The sequence below is a fragment of the Pezoporus wallicus genome, unplaced genomic scaffold (assembly GCF_028554395.1).
Source record: "Pezoporus wallicus isolate ANWC-B61680 ecotype Strahan unplaced genomic scaffold, APGP_CSIRO_Pwel_v1 contig_8692, whole genome shotgun sequence".
Taxonomy (NCBI): Eukaryota; Metazoa; Chordata; class Aves; order Psittaciformes; family Psittacidae; genus Pezoporus; species Pezoporus wallicus.
The window spans coordinates 167,790-182,905 of NW_026642640.1; the positions used below are offsets into that span (position 1 = coordinate 167,790).

Sequence of the window (15,116 nt, forward strand, 5' to 3'; positions counted from 1 at the left end):
GAAAAGTCTGTCTAGTCTAGATTGGTCTATTCCAGTTCAGTTCAGCCCTAAACTGAAATTATGCACCTAGAACAGCAGCCACAGGGAAATCTTACTTTACTTTAGGACCTGAAGTAATCCACATCAGGCTGAATGAAAGGAAGGACTTCATGTGGGTGAGGGGTGAATCAACTAATTGAAGATGGTCTCTTGAAAACTTTAAGTTAGCGATGTGAAAGCTGGGTCATATTGGAACAGGTTTTCTTAAGAGTAAAAAATGACATCACATAATCAAAACCATTCCTTGCATTTTTTTTTCAGTCTGTAGGTAAAATTTCAAGCCACATTGGTACAGTTACAATAATTTTGTGATACGGGAAACACAGGACAACCTTAACAGCAAGTGGGCCTACACTGAATGACGGAATGTGTAAATTAAGAGTAGATGTCAGTATAACCACAGAAGGATAAACAGCTGTAACATACATGTTACAAAATTCAGATGATTCACTGGACTGATAAAACTGCAAAAATAAGACTATACACTACCAATTAAAAGCTTGAAGGCTTGGACTAAAACAGTAGTGTTTTTCTTAACCTTCTCTGCCTGCTAAACAGTTAACTGTATGAATGTCTACGTTTCGTCTTTTAGCTTTCTAGATAAATTCAGAGGAGGCATGAACATTTGCTTATCTAATTCTCCATCCCTCACTTATTTGGATCCAACCATATGAAATTGCTCTGCAGCTTACTTAAGTCCTTCAAACCTAAGTCACTGTCCTCACCCACTGCAGACTCCATAGTAGATCCATACCTGCATAAGTGATAAGAAATGGTTCACTGCAATCCCCCTATGATCTGGTAACCAGCCATCATTCATGATATCAGTACGTTCCTGCTCTGCTGCTTCCCTTCGGTTATCACAAATATTCCAAAGAAGATCTCTTAAGTCCTGAAACACAAAATCAAATTTTTTGTCCAGGAAGCTAGGGACCAGGTTAGGAAAGCTAAGGCCCAGTTAGAATTAAACTTAGCTAGAGGTATTAAAGATAACAGGAGGGGATTCTACAAGTACATAGCAAATAAAAAACAGAATAGGGAGAATGTAGGCCCCCTCAGGAAGCTCTCGGGAGAACTGGCTACACAGGATTTGGAGAAGGCTGAGGTTCTCAATGACTTCTTTGCCTCAGTCTTCACTGGCAAAGGCTCTGACCACACCACCCAAGTCTTGGAAGGCAGACGCAGGGACTGTGAGAATGAAGACCTTGGGCCCACTGTAGGAGAGGATCTGGTTCGAGAGCATCTTAAAAACCTGAATGTGCACAAGTCTGTGGGTCCTGATGAGATCCATCCATGGGTCCTGAAGGAGCTGGCAAATGAAGTTGCTAAGCAACTGGCCATCATATTTGAAAAATCATGGCAGTCAGGTGAAGTTCCTGATGACTGGAAAAAGGGAAATATAACCCCCATTTTCAAGAAGGGGAAAATGGATGACCCGGGGAACTACAGACCAGTCAGTCTCACCTCTGTGCCTGGCAAAATCCTGGAGCAGATTCTCCTGGAAGGCATGCTAAGGCACATGAAAAACAACAAGGTGCTTGGTGACAGCCAGCATGCCTTCACTAAGGGGAAATCTTGCCTGACCAATTTGGTGGCCTTCTATGATGGGGCTACAGAACTGATGGACAGGGGTAGAGCAGTTGATGTCATCTACCTGGACGTGTGTAAAGCGTTCGACACTGTCCCACACGACATCCTTGTCTCTAAATTGGAGAGACATCAATTTGATGGATGGACCACTCGGTGGATAAAGAACTGGCTGGATGGCCACACACAAAGAGCTGTGATCAATGTCTCAATGTCTGGCTGGAGATCAGCAACGAGCGGTGTCCCTCAGGGATCAGTGTTGGGACCAGTCTTGTTCAACATCTTCGTCGCTGACATGGACAGTGGGATTGAGTGCGCTCTCAGCAAGTTTGCCGATAACACCAAGCTGCGTGGTTCAGTTGATAACGCTGGAGGGAAGGAATGCCATCCAGAGGGACCTTGACACGCTTCTGAGGTGGGCTGATGCCAAGCTCATGAAGTTTAACCATGACAAGTGCAAGGTCCCACACCTGGGTTGGAGCAATCCCAGGCACAGCTACAGGTTGGGTAGAGAAGAGATTCAGAGCAGCCCTGTAGAGAAGGACTTGGGGGTGTTGGTTGATGAGAAAATGAACATGGGCTGGCAGTGTGCGCTTGCATCCCAGAAAGCCAACCGTATCCTGGGTTGCATCAAAAGGAGCATGACCAGCAGATTGAAGGAGGTGATCCTGCCCCTCTACTCTGCTCTTGTGAGACCTCACCTGGAGTATTGTGCGCAGTTCTGGTATTCTCAACATAAAAAGGACATGGAACTGTTGGAACAAGTCCAGAGGGGGGCCACGAGGATGATCAGGGGACTGGAGCACCTCCCGTATGAAGATAGGCTGAGAAAGTTGGGGCTGTTCAGCCTGGAGAAGAGAAGGCTGCGTGGAGACCTCATAGCAGCCCTCCAGTACCAGAAGGGGGTGTGCAAGGATGCTGGAGAGGGACTCTTCATTAGAGACTGTAGTGATAGGACAAGGGGTAACCGGTTCAAACTTAAACAGGGGAAGTTTAGATTGGATATAAGGAGGAAATTCTTTCCTGTTAGGGTGGTGAGGCACTGGAATAGGTTGTTCAGGGAGGTTGTGAATGCTCCATCCCTGGCAGTGTTCAAGACCAGGTTGGATGAGGCCTTGGGTGATATGGTTTAGCATGAGGTGTCCCTGCCCACGGCAGGGGGGTTGGAACTAGACGATCTTAAGGTCCTTTCCAACCCTAACTATTCTATGATTCTATGAAATATGAGAAATAACTATGAAAGAAAACTTAAATATCTTTTTCATATTTATTATTAATTTTTTTTTTTTTTTGCCTGTGCATAAGGCATCTTCCCATTTGGGGCTTTTTTTCATTGTTATAATTGTGAAAGACTGATTAACGAGTCATGTTCTTACAGAATGGTGACAGAAGTAGCTTTACAAATGTGCCAGAGAGAATAATAAAAGGTATGAGATGAATGTGTAGGCTGTTTTGCTTTCCTCAGGCAGAGATCTATCTAAGCTAGACAAAGATACAAGAATACGAATAGCTAAGCTCTCAACTGCACCAACAATTTCCCACTTGAATTGTTTTCTATTACACTTACAACAAGAACACAGAAAGGGGAAAAAATATTAGAAAAATTCTGAGTATGTCAGAGTTTCAGTATTCTTCCAATTAATTTGGATAACTTCATGCAATTTTTTTTTCAACATTCTTCATAACTAAGGACTCTTCAACCAGTAAAGTAGATCTGATAGCAGCAGTATGTAGCTTACTGACAGCACTGAAGATCTATTAAGGATACAACATGCACGCAACCATTCTGTTCCCCACTGCATCTCTGCATGGAAATGGTGTGACAGACTTCTGTGTAATAAGAGGCAGCAGGAAGAGAAGAGTGTTAAATGGATCAGCTTCCTTGTAGTAAGATGGTGAAAAAAAAGGAAAAAATGGATGAATGTGTCCTTTTCTATTTGGAACAAGACAAGTAGTGCGGCCTAACCCACAGTGACTGACTATGTTGGGTGATAGCAATGGAGTAAGACAGAAAATGGAGAAATTACTGAAAGACAGCGTAACAGAGATGGGCTGCTCAAGCATATTTTATCAACAGTGATTCTGAGGCTGGACCATGATCCCAAAGCCTTGGATGCCCTTTAGGCTGTAGGCCTTTGAGGAATTTTTCACACACCACAAAATGGGGTGGATTTTTATATTTTCCAGCTGATATCAGAGAAATTTGTTTTTTCAGGATTCACAGCTGGCAGCTTCCAACTCAGATAACATATGAAGGACATGGAACTGTTGGAACAAGTCCAGAGGAGGGCCACAAGGATGATCAGGGGACTGGAGCAACTGCCGTATGAAGATAGGCTGAGAAAGTTGGGGCTGTTCAGCCTGGAGAACAGAGGGCTGCATGGAGAACTCATAGCAGCCTTCCAGGGTGCCTGTAAGGATGCTGGGGAGGGACTCTTCGTCAGGGACTGTAGTGATAGGACACAGGGTAAAGGGCTAAAACTTAAATGGGGGAAGTTTCAATCGGATATAAGGAAGAAGTTCTTTACTGTGAGGGTGGTGAGGCACTGAAATGGGTTGCCCAAGGAAGATGTGAATACTCCATCCCTGGTGGTGTTTAAGGCCAGGTTGGACAGAGCCTTGAGTGACATGGTTTAGTGGGAGGTGTCCCTGCCAGTGGCAGGGGGGTTGGAACTAGATGATCTTAAGGTCCTGTCCACCCCTAACTAGTCTATGATTCAATGATTCTATATACAATGAAATAATATTTTAACTTTTGCTATTTACTTACAGTAACTCTTTGGTGTAGTTCTGCTTTTGCTTCCTCATCTTCTCGCAGGTCATCAGCAATTGAATTAAAATCTGATTGCCACAGAGATACAAACTCCTGCTTAATATCAGGATGCTTCAAATAATCTTGGAATTTTTTTCTGTAAATTATGGTAAAAATGATTTTGGAGTTAAAAGATGTATGCTCCTGGGAAACACTAATATTACTGTAATTAGCTACTATTTCTACTTACCTAACATCTGCTAAGTAATAAATCACCGAATGCTGTTCATCTCTTAGACATCTAAGTATACTTTTGATGGTATTCATATATGTATTTTCTACCATTTCCCAGTAAGGTACTAAAAAACCAGGTATCTCCTGTGAATTTTTAAAAAACATAAAAATTAATCAATATATTTCTTGGCAACCCATTTAACTGTAGCATTAGCAAATATAAGATTATCTCATGAAATCATATTACAGTTTTTCTTTGCTGTGTATTTCTTGTGATTTACAACTGTTTATAACTGATTATAGACACTGTACCAACATATAGTTTTATCCATGGATTTATTTGGGAAGAAGTGGAAGTACTCAAAATACATGAGAAATTCCAGCAGAATACTCCAATATCTGTGGTTTTGGAAATGCTCAAAAACTAAGTGAAGATCCTAAGTGAGCACTTAAGTATCAAAATTTGATGGTACACAACTGCTAAAGCTGGTAGAAACCTATGCCAACTGTCTATAGTGTTGCAAAAGTGACATTTGACTGTCATGAAATACAAAATAAAGCCCATGACTAGAGTAAATGCAACATATATTAGATTGCTGCAGTCATGAAAGCAAAACTGGTAAATATTAAGAAATGAGTTACAGAACAAAATACAAAGCAACATTAAGCAGCCTTGAAATCTGAGTCTCAAATACTTCATGTAGTCCCAGCTCCCCATCTCAAAAAACTTACAGTAGAACAGACAGAAGGGCAAGAATCATGACTAAACATATGAACTGCCCACATGAGGTCAATGAAACAGATTATGACTATATTGAAGAAGCAAAGAAACACTGAATTAAACAAAGATGTAATAGGTGTCTGTCGCATCTTGCATACCTTCAGAGGGTGATATAGAATTATTATTCGTTGTATGTCACGATCCAAGAAAACAGAATCATCAAATGACCCAGGCAAACAGCAGGTTTAAAGTGGAGAGACAGATTTTTTTTTCCAGAATGAACATAATTATACAAGCTATATCATGGAAACCAAAATGTAAATTGCTTCAAAAAAAAGCAACTAGACATAATCATGGAAGAATACTCTTCTGAGAGTACACAAAGATGCAAATTTAAAAGTATCTCAGGAAACCCCTAAATTTCAGATCACTGGAAACTAGGAAGATGTCCCAGGGGAAAACATGTTAGAAAAAAGTAACCTAGGAGAAAGATTCGTGCACACTTTCCCCATTCTTACATTCTTTCTAAGAGATTCACAACTGGCCCCTGTCAGAGGCAGGAAACTGACCTAGTAACAATATGTTAGTATTTCATAGTATTAAAAAGTATCATTAAATTGGCATCCATGTGCTATTGTTCATCATTGTGAAGAATTTAGACAAAAAAAATCACCATTTAAAAATGTGTTTCCTTATTTCATATATTTTAGTAGCAACCATTATTTGTATTTTTCAATATTTATAATACAGTACTAGTGTAACTTTCATTGAAAAATATTGAAGAAAAGAACATAGACAAAAGATTCAGGTAGAATACGCATAAATTACTGAGAAAAATATATACTTTGATATTTAAGTCATTCAATCATGAATTAATGTACCTTGGGGAGTGGTTCATCTACATAAATCCATTCATCTGATCCTGGCTCAGTTGGTGGTAGTTCCACAAGAATAGGAGGAAGCAGGTCTTCCTGGGTATGTGTACCCATATTACTTACGTCAGCTGGTGAAATCTTTTCTGGTGATATTTCTTTAGCACATCCTTGTTATATGAACATACAATTAGTAACTTCAAAAGTATTTTAAGTATCAGTAAAAAGACTTAGACATCTATGCTAGTGACTAGTTCAAAATAATGGAACAGATTAATTATTTCATTATTTAGGGGTTGTTCATCAAGAAAGATAAAAATCAAATCAGTGATGCCAAAGTTATAAAATCACTTTCCATTTAAGCTTATATTTTGCAGGACTGATACTTTTCTAAAACCAGCACTGTGAGGAAAACAGGAAGATAATGAATTATTATATATGCATATACATAACAAATTCTTTACCAGGTAAACCAAAGCCAGTGATGTTGATACAATTCTGAGATTCATTGTCACTGTTATAATTTCAAGGACTACCTGCTTAATTAAAGAATGGTTGTAAACACAGCTTCTGTGCTAGACTTGGGAAACAGCGAATCAACAAAAACAAACACTGAACAAAAAACAGATAAATTGAGCTAAATCTGGCCTAATATGGAAAATACACCTTACTCTGATGAGAAGCTGAGAAGTATGAAAGATGATGTATGGGGGAAAAAAGAGACAGAAAAGATCATGTTAGAGAAAGAAACAAGTGAAAAACTAACCCTGCTAACCTATCGTATAGCAAAACAATACTGAATGTAATCAGCATCTTCAGAGCATGATTCAACCCTAAGATCTGAACTGATGTTGAGAAAGATACCAGCTTCTCCTCAGTGACCACAGAAGGATCCTACAACAACTAGATTTTTAAGTTAACATTAATTATCTGCTCAGAATCATGAGCATGAACTCTGGCCAGTTTTGCTGCTGCTTGAAAATACACAAAGAAAATAAACAGGCTTGCATTAAACCACTGTTGGAACAGCCTTACCTTTTTGTTTGAAGGAAGCTTAATATTTAAAGAGTAGAGCTGTTTTATTTTACTTTAAGTGTGACAAATCTGCCTCTGAAAAATAGTCTTGCTTTAATGGAAAAACTGCTATCATTTTCCTGATTTAAATTTATAAAATGAACAAAACTGTTGACCACATGAAATATTTCAAGTGCTTCAGCTTCTGCTAAATATTTTGCATTCTCTGGATTTAGCCTTACCATGTCCTTCCTGGAATGCTACAAATTAATATATTCTCATACCTCTGTTCTGCCTATACAAACCTAATAGTGAAGGACAGCTTGGAATCTATTAACATAAATACAAAATCAGGCATTATTAACTGACTGCAGGGATTATTGCTCCACATAAATAGTCCTTAAAGTACTTCTGCAAGATAGCTGGTTTCTAACCAGAAATTTTCAACTCCATTTGCATCAACAGGAATTCTGTCACTGACTCCAGCAGAAGCCAATGAACTGGAACTCCTTGTGTAGGAGCAGTGGTCTAAATTTTTACTGCTATAACTGTTAGGAGTGCTTTTCAAGCTATTACAGGTTTTGTTTGTTTGTTTGCTGTTGGTTTTGGTGGGGGGGTGGGTGGTAGAAGACACATCAAGACTTTCTTGTAATAATTACAGAGAAAAAAAAATGATTATTCAGAAGTCTACTAGCTCTAGCTTATTTGAGGTATCTTTTCCCTTGGGTATGTAATCATTTTTCCTTTCTTTAGGTGGTTCTTTCTTTTTGAATGATTAAAAGGAAAATTGGAAAAAAAATGCACCAAAACACATGCAAAAACCAGTCCAAGTTATCCATGTTTTTAAGCTGATGATGATAGATGACTATAAGTTGACAAAAACAGTTGTGGTCAATGGCTCAATGTCCAGCTGGAGACCAGTAGCGAGTGTTGATCGGGGATGGGACCGGTCATGTTTAACATCTTTGTCGCTGACATGGGCAGTGGGATTGAGTGCACCCTCAGCAAGTTTGCCGATGACACCAAGCTGTGTGGTTTGGTTGACATGCTGGAGGGAAGGAATGCCATCCAGAGGGACCTCGACATGCTTGTGAGGTGGGCTGATGCCAGCCTTATGAAGTTCAACCATGACAAGTGCAAGGTCACACACCTGGGTCGGAGCAATCCCAGGCACAGCTACAGGTTGGGTAGAGAAGAGATTCAGAGCAGCCCTGCGGAGAAGGACTTGGGGGTGTTGCTCGATGAGAAAATGGACATGAGCCGGCTTCAGTGTGTGCTTGCATCCCAGAAAGCCAACTGTATCCTGGGCTGCATCAAAAGGAGCGTGACCAGCAGGTTGAAGGAGGTGATCCTGCCCCTCTACTCTGCTCTCATGAGACCTCACCTGGAGTATTGTGTGCAGCTCTGGTGTCCTCAGCATAAAAAGGACATGGAACTGTTGGAACAAGTCCAGAGGAGGGCCATGAGGATGATCAGGGGACTGGAGCACCTCCCATATGAAGACAGGCTGAGAAAGCTGGGGCTGTTCAGCCTGGAGAAGAGAAGGCTGTGTGGAGACCTCATAGCAGCCTTCCAGTATCTGAAGGGGGTCTGTAAGAATGCTGGGGAGGGACTCCTCATTAAGGACTGTAGTGACAGGAGAAGGGGTAACGGGTTCAAACTTAAACAGGGGAAGTTTAGATTGGATATAAGGAAGACGTTCTTTACTGTAAGAGTGGTGAGGCACTGGAATGGGTTGCCCAGGAAAGTTGTGAATGCTCCATCCCTGTCAGTGTTCAAGACCAGGTTGGACAGAGCCTTTGGTGGCATGGTTTAGTGTGAGGTGTCCCTGCCCATGGCAGGGGGGGGTTGGAACTAGATGATCTTAAGGTCCTTTCCAACCCTAACTCTTCTATGATCCTATGATTCTATAATGACAAGGTAGTCATTATCATCTTTCTTACAACATTATGCTATCCCATATATTGAAGAAAGGACTGAATTCACTAATCCTTTACATCATTAAATTTAAATAAATAAAATGGACAATTTTCTTTTCTTTTTTTCAAACTACCTTTACAATTTTGCAAAACAGGTTCATATTCTCTCAAAAAGTAAAATCGCAACAGAGAATTTCCAATTTCTGGCATGACAGTTATCACTGACTCATATATTCCCAAATTCTTTCAAAGCCAGTAAAATATATGTTTCCATATAGTTACAGATTAGTATTAGTTTTAATTATAAAGAAAAATGTCTTCTAAAAAGTAGGAAAAGGAAAACTTACTTCTATTCTGTTTATTGAAAATTTCCTGTATTATAATTTCCTTCACCGTTTCACACACAAGGCTTTCTTCTGTCTCTGCATTGACTTTCACTAGAAGATTGTGATGGACTGAAAACCATTTCTCTAATTTTGGCCAGGTATCTAGAAAGCCTGAAATTCTACAAAAATCGCATTAATGTATAAAATTAAAATCTAACTAATGGAAAGAAAATATTTTACTAAAACAATAAACAAAAGAAAAAGCAGACCATCTATTTTAACACTAAACCAAATCCAGGCAATATTTTTGCAAAATAACACTCCATCCACATCAGCCCATTCATTTTCAAGATAGGAATAAAAAAGAAGAGCAGTTATATGATCCATGACAGATGTCAGATATATGTATGCATAGATACATACATATACGTATGCGTATACATATGGTTCATGCAATACATATGTGAAAAAAAAAACCTCTCCTTTGAATAATACCCTGGAAAAACAAAACACCTGAATTCTTATCTTCTAGGATTATTTATATTGTGCTAAAAATGAATGTACTCTTTAGGCCTCATATTAGAGAAATTCCTAAGCAAATTCTTAACATTATGCACGCCAGTACTATCATATGAGATTCCGATTCATTACATGCCTAAACATTTGGCTGAAGCAACTTCTTTGTACTTTGTATAACGCACCTGTGTAGCACCTTGTCTCTGCTGAAGTCAATCTTCTCCTCCAGGATTACAGAATCTGGATTTTGATTTTTGTTCTCCTGTTCAGTTTGAGATAGCTTTGATTTATCTGCTGTGTAGAAAACAGCACATATGAGCATATATTGAAAAAAGCAATTATGCAGGTACTTATTTGCACCAAGTAAGGTAATTATCAAAATAAAAATTTCAGTGTTCCATGATGCTAGATTTCTTCATGCAAAAACTAGGTACCAAACTTCTTAAAAGAAAGGAAAAGTCAGAGAAAATGATAGAGATATAAAATTGAGCATGAAAGGACCTGAAGACAGTGTCTTGCCTCTTCCTCTGTTTAAACGCATAGCCAATCATAGACTCATAGAACGGTTAGGGTTGGAAAAGACATTTAAGATCATCTAACATTTCCAGATATATTCTTTCAGTCATAGAAATCTCCAGTTGTAGAGGGGGAACATTCCTGCAGGTGGACTATTTTAGGCTTATCTATTATAACAGTTAGAAGGTATTTTGCTGGTCTAATCTGAATTATCCTTGAAGTAACTACTTCTGTTCACATCAGTGGGCAGCTATTTCACTGCATTGGAAGACAAAGTATTCTCTCACTCTCTTAGTCTTTCCAAAATTTTAAAAAAGCCTTTCATTGATTAGAAATAAGCCCTTTTTCATGGATTTCTGGTTTTTTTTTAATTGATCTTTTGACTCTTTCTATAACCGTATTACATTTTATGAAATCAATTCTGTTTGGATTTCTGAGATTATATCATTTATTATCACATTTTCAAAGTGTTTTGGCAACACAAGGTCTAACAAGAATTTCAGATGTCCATACATTCATCTTCACTGCATTGTTAATAAAAGCTAACAATGATTTCACCTCATCCTCACTCCTACCTATTGATAAAAGCTAAAGGTAATGGTGCTTTAATTCAAGCTATGTGCCATGTAAGCCCTGGAGTGAAAGCAGTGGAGAGGAATCTTCTCATAATTTGGACAATTCATGAAAATAACCTATGTTTTGCCAAGGTGAGTAAGCACAATTAAAAATGTGTGGTCTTGAAGTGAAACATCATTCAAAAAGCTTTTGATGTTTTTGCTTTTGCAGTCAAAATTGTCAGCTTCTGGTTGTTCACTGAATAATTGAAGACAATGCAAAGGCAGTAATCAGTAGCAAATTAACGCTGGCACATTTGTTTGTTTATCATTTTCTTCATCCCTTTCCAAATGGATCTCCTGGAAGAAAAAATACTTGCAAATGGAGAAGAAAGATGTCAAGAAAGCTAAACAATTTTTAATTTCATAATTTTTAGAGAAAAAGACAGATACTGTTATAATTGAGTATTTTAATTAAAATATGCAGTTTGCTGTTATGTTGCAAGTACTTACAATTTAGATATTTCAGTACTATAAACATCTTTACTTTCCTTTTACAACCATCAAAATCTGCTTGTCATTTTACCTTGGTAAAAGTAGTTGGAAACTTACACTTCAAGTTACCCACACGTTCCAGTACTACTGTGTCTGAAATATCCAATAACACAGAAATATCAAATGCAGGTGAGGTAGCAGGAGGCTTATCAGGGGCTCTAGGATCTGCAACAAGTGAGAGCTTTACAGAGTTTACATCTTCTGCTTCTGGATCAATGCCGGTGTAGGCTTTTTCAAATAGCTTTGCCTGATTAATTGTCATCGGAAAACCATCCACAATCCACCCCTTCTCTGGTGGTATTTGTCTAAAAATAAATGAAGTTTCAGATTTATACAGTGAATTGATAGCATAATAATAACACCTAAGGAAGAGCTTGCCCTAGCAGTCTCATTCTGAATTCAGTATATTAAATATCCTGTTGAATAGAGAATATGACACACATCATTAAATCCTGAACTGTAGAGCAATGGATTCTAGATCTGAAAAATAACATTAAGCCTAACTAAAAGTGAAAAAAAGCTTTCAAAACCACTCTCTCCACAGACTATGATCAGAGGTGTAATTACATTATTTTGTACTACACAGTACATTTGTACTGAAGTAGCAAACAGAAAAAATCTATTTCATAATTTTAAAATATACTAATGGGAGTAATATAACTGAAATGATATTCATGTGGGAATTTAAGTGCTAACTGCACATCTAGGTAGTTGAGACAATTTTCTGCCAAACAAGACAAAGATAAGTAACATATCTGCTAAAGTATGAATGTTTGGATTACTCATTTCACAAAACCTAAAAAAAAAAATAAATACTAGCCCATGCTGAATAGCTTCCAGCTAATAAATGAAATAAAGACATTTATATTCACATTAGTTATATTTAATGACTATGTGATAGTGATGTATATTTTCACTTACCTTCAGTAGTATGCAATAGTGTCTGCAAAATTTAGGGCCATACTCTACTGCTAGCATTCTACAACTAGCATAAAATGAATACTAACCACTAATTAGCTCCACTTTCAAATTAGAAGACTCCAGCATTAAAAAAAAAAAACTTAAAAAATATAAATATCTGAATCTAGAATACAAGCTGGATAACTAAGTTCTAAATAACTGAGGAAAATAAGCTGTACAGTTTCATACTTAATGGCCTCCAATAGGATATCAATTAGTAATTCATCAGGAATACTTTCTCCTTTCTTCAACAATTTCTGTGACGCAGCGCCAAGCTGGGCACGTACAGATAGCTGTGGAAGAGTGCAGTATAAGATTAATCTGCTCAGAATGTTCACAACAGTCACTATTAAAAAGAGTATAATTCTACTTTACAGATCACATACTATTTATTTAAATTAGTTGCATTACTAGTTTATATTTAACATTTCTTATTATCTCTTACGGAGAAGTAGTTTCAAATGATGTAAAAAAAGACCCAGTTTAAGCGCAATCTCCAAATGATTTACGTCATTACACTCATGAAAATGCCAGGCAGAAACAAGGTTGAGAAACAAAGGATATAAAGGCCAAGAAACAACAAGTTAGGTGTCCTGGTTCTTAGTTTATTCTGATTTTCATATATAGTAATTCCACTGATGGTTTCATACAGCGGCATTAATTCCAGAGGGATTCCATTATATCTGAGCTTCTGAAGTGTTTTCCAAGAAGCAATTAAGTCAAAGATACCATTGTAGAATTCAGTATTTTTCAACATAAAGAAAAGAAACCTTGTCACGGGATGAATGATCTATTGGCTTGGCAGCAGCAAGATAAGAAACACATTTTTACTAACTCAGAAATGGCATAATACCATATCTTACATAAATACAAGCCTTAACAAGAAGACATAGAACTTTAACAATACATACAACTCTAAACAATATGCAAAGGAATAATTTTTCATAATAAACTCTTTTCATATTTCAAATAGAAAATAATTGCAGGGAGGTCAACTAATTAATTCAGAATGATAAAAGGATGTCACCATTTCAGTAATTTAGCCACTTTAACTAATGCATCTTTAGAAAGTAGAAGCTAAAATTAGATTACTAACCTTTGATAGGTCATCTTGACTGTTATCTGATTTAATTTCTTGCCAAGATGGATCCTTTCTGACAGGAAAATTGCCTGAAATATGTACATTGTAAAGTTTGACAATTCTATTAATGTATAGATTGATTGAAGTATATGCCTCATTATTATTCTTTGAAAAATATCAATACAGAAGGTATATATAATTGTTAGAATCACAAGATCATTAATTCTGGTTGAAAGCAACTTCTGGAAGTCACCTAGTTTGAGTTCAACTTTCTGCAGAATGTGGCATCAGTTATGAGGTCAGACCAGGCTGCTCAATAGTTTACCCAGTGGGATCTTGAACATCTCCAAGGATGGAGACTACACTACCTCTCTAGGCACTTTGTTACAATGCTGGATAGTTCTCATGAGGGAAAAGCCTTTTCTTATGCCCAGTCAGGAGGGCAACATGATGGGATTTTATGGGTCCCTCCACATCAAAAGGAAATCTAGCAAAAATGTGTGCCAGTTGAGACATGCAAAAGACTGAGTTATCCCAAGCCCCTGAGACTAACAGAGAAGTCTGCAGCAAGAAAGATTTACCATTGGTAGAGGAGGATCAGCTTAAGGAACATTTACATAAACTGGAAATACACAAGTCCATGGGACCTCATGGCATATACCCACACATGCTGAGGGCTGATGTCATTGCTATGCAACTCTTAATAATCTGTGCAAGGTCATGGTAACTGGGGGACATTCCTAGGACGAGAAGAGTGTAGCTGCCTTTCACTTTTCAAAGCAAGAAGGGGGCATTGGAAACACAGAAGCCAGTCAGCACCATCTCAGTCCCTAGGAACTGATGGAGCAAACAAGCATGCAAACATTTTCAAGTACTGTAATGACAAGGGGATGACTGGGAATTGTCAGTATGGCTTTAGCAAGGGGAAACCATGCCTGACAACCTGACAGTGTTCTACAGTGAGGTGACAGGCTCAGTGGTTGATGAGAAGATGTTTACGTTTACTTTTGACACTGTCTTCCTTCACATCCTCATAGATAAACTGATGAAATATGGACAATGTAAGTGGACAGTGAGATGGACTCAAAACTGGCTGAACTGCCAGACTCCAGGGGTTGTGAGCAGCAGTGTGAAGCGCAGCTGACAGTGATCAGTGGTGTGTGATACACTAGTGTAGCCCAAGTGTGGATTGTAAGGCGAATATAGTTTATCATCTTCATTACCAACCTGCACAACTGAGACAGTCAACCCTCAGCAAACTGGAGGGAGCAGTCAATATACCAGATTGCTGTGCTGCCCTTCAAAGGGACCTTGATGGGCTGGAGAAAAGGGCTAACAGAAATATCATGAAGTTCATCAAAGGGAAATGCAAAGTCCTGCCTCTGGTGAGGAACCTCCCCTGCCTTCAGTACCAGCTGGTTGTCAACCCTCTTAAAATCGGTTTTGGAGAGAAGGGCCTGGAGGCCCTGG

General features: G+C 38.4%; 1 protein-coding gene across 13 annotated transcripts in view; it reads right to left on the minus strand.

The window, feature by feature from the left end:
* SPEF2 (sperm flagellar 2) overlaps nucleotides 1-15,116 on the minus strand; it is an 87,107-nt gene that overhangs the window by 43,605 nt on the left and 28,386 nt on the right. For 11 of the 13 annotated variants that reach the window (XR_008975116.1, XR_008975117.1, XM_057431115.1 and 8 more), the window contains exons 14-22: nucleotides 13,662-13,735; nucleotides 12,755-12,858; nucleotides 11,663-11,910; nucleotides 10,166-10,274; nucleotides 9,486-9,643; nucleotides 6,215-6,375; nucleotides 4,629-4,756; nucleotides 4,397-4,535; nucleotides 794-931 (exon numbers count right to left, since the gene is read on the minus strand). Coding sequence is in view for 11 of the 13 variants with exons in the window: in XM_057431115.1 (XP_057287098.1) it covers nucleotides 794-931; nucleotides 4,397-4,535; nucleotides 4,629-4,756; nucleotides 6,215-6,375; nucleotides 9,486-9,643; nucleotides 10,166-10,274; nucleotides 11,663-11,910; nucleotides 12,755-12,858; nucleotides 13,662-13,735 (1,259 nt within the window). In the remaining 2 variants the exon portion in view is untranslated. Of the gene's footprint in view, nucleotides 1-793; nucleotides 932-4,396; nucleotides 4,536-4,628; nucleotides 4,757-6,214; nucleotides 6,376-9,485; nucleotides 9,644-10,165; nucleotides 10,275-11,636; nucleotides 11,911-12,754; nucleotides 12,859-13,661; nucleotides 13,736-15,116 lie in introns of those variants that run through there. The other 2 variants (XM_057431111.1, XM_057431120.1) reach the window with 2 other exon arrangements.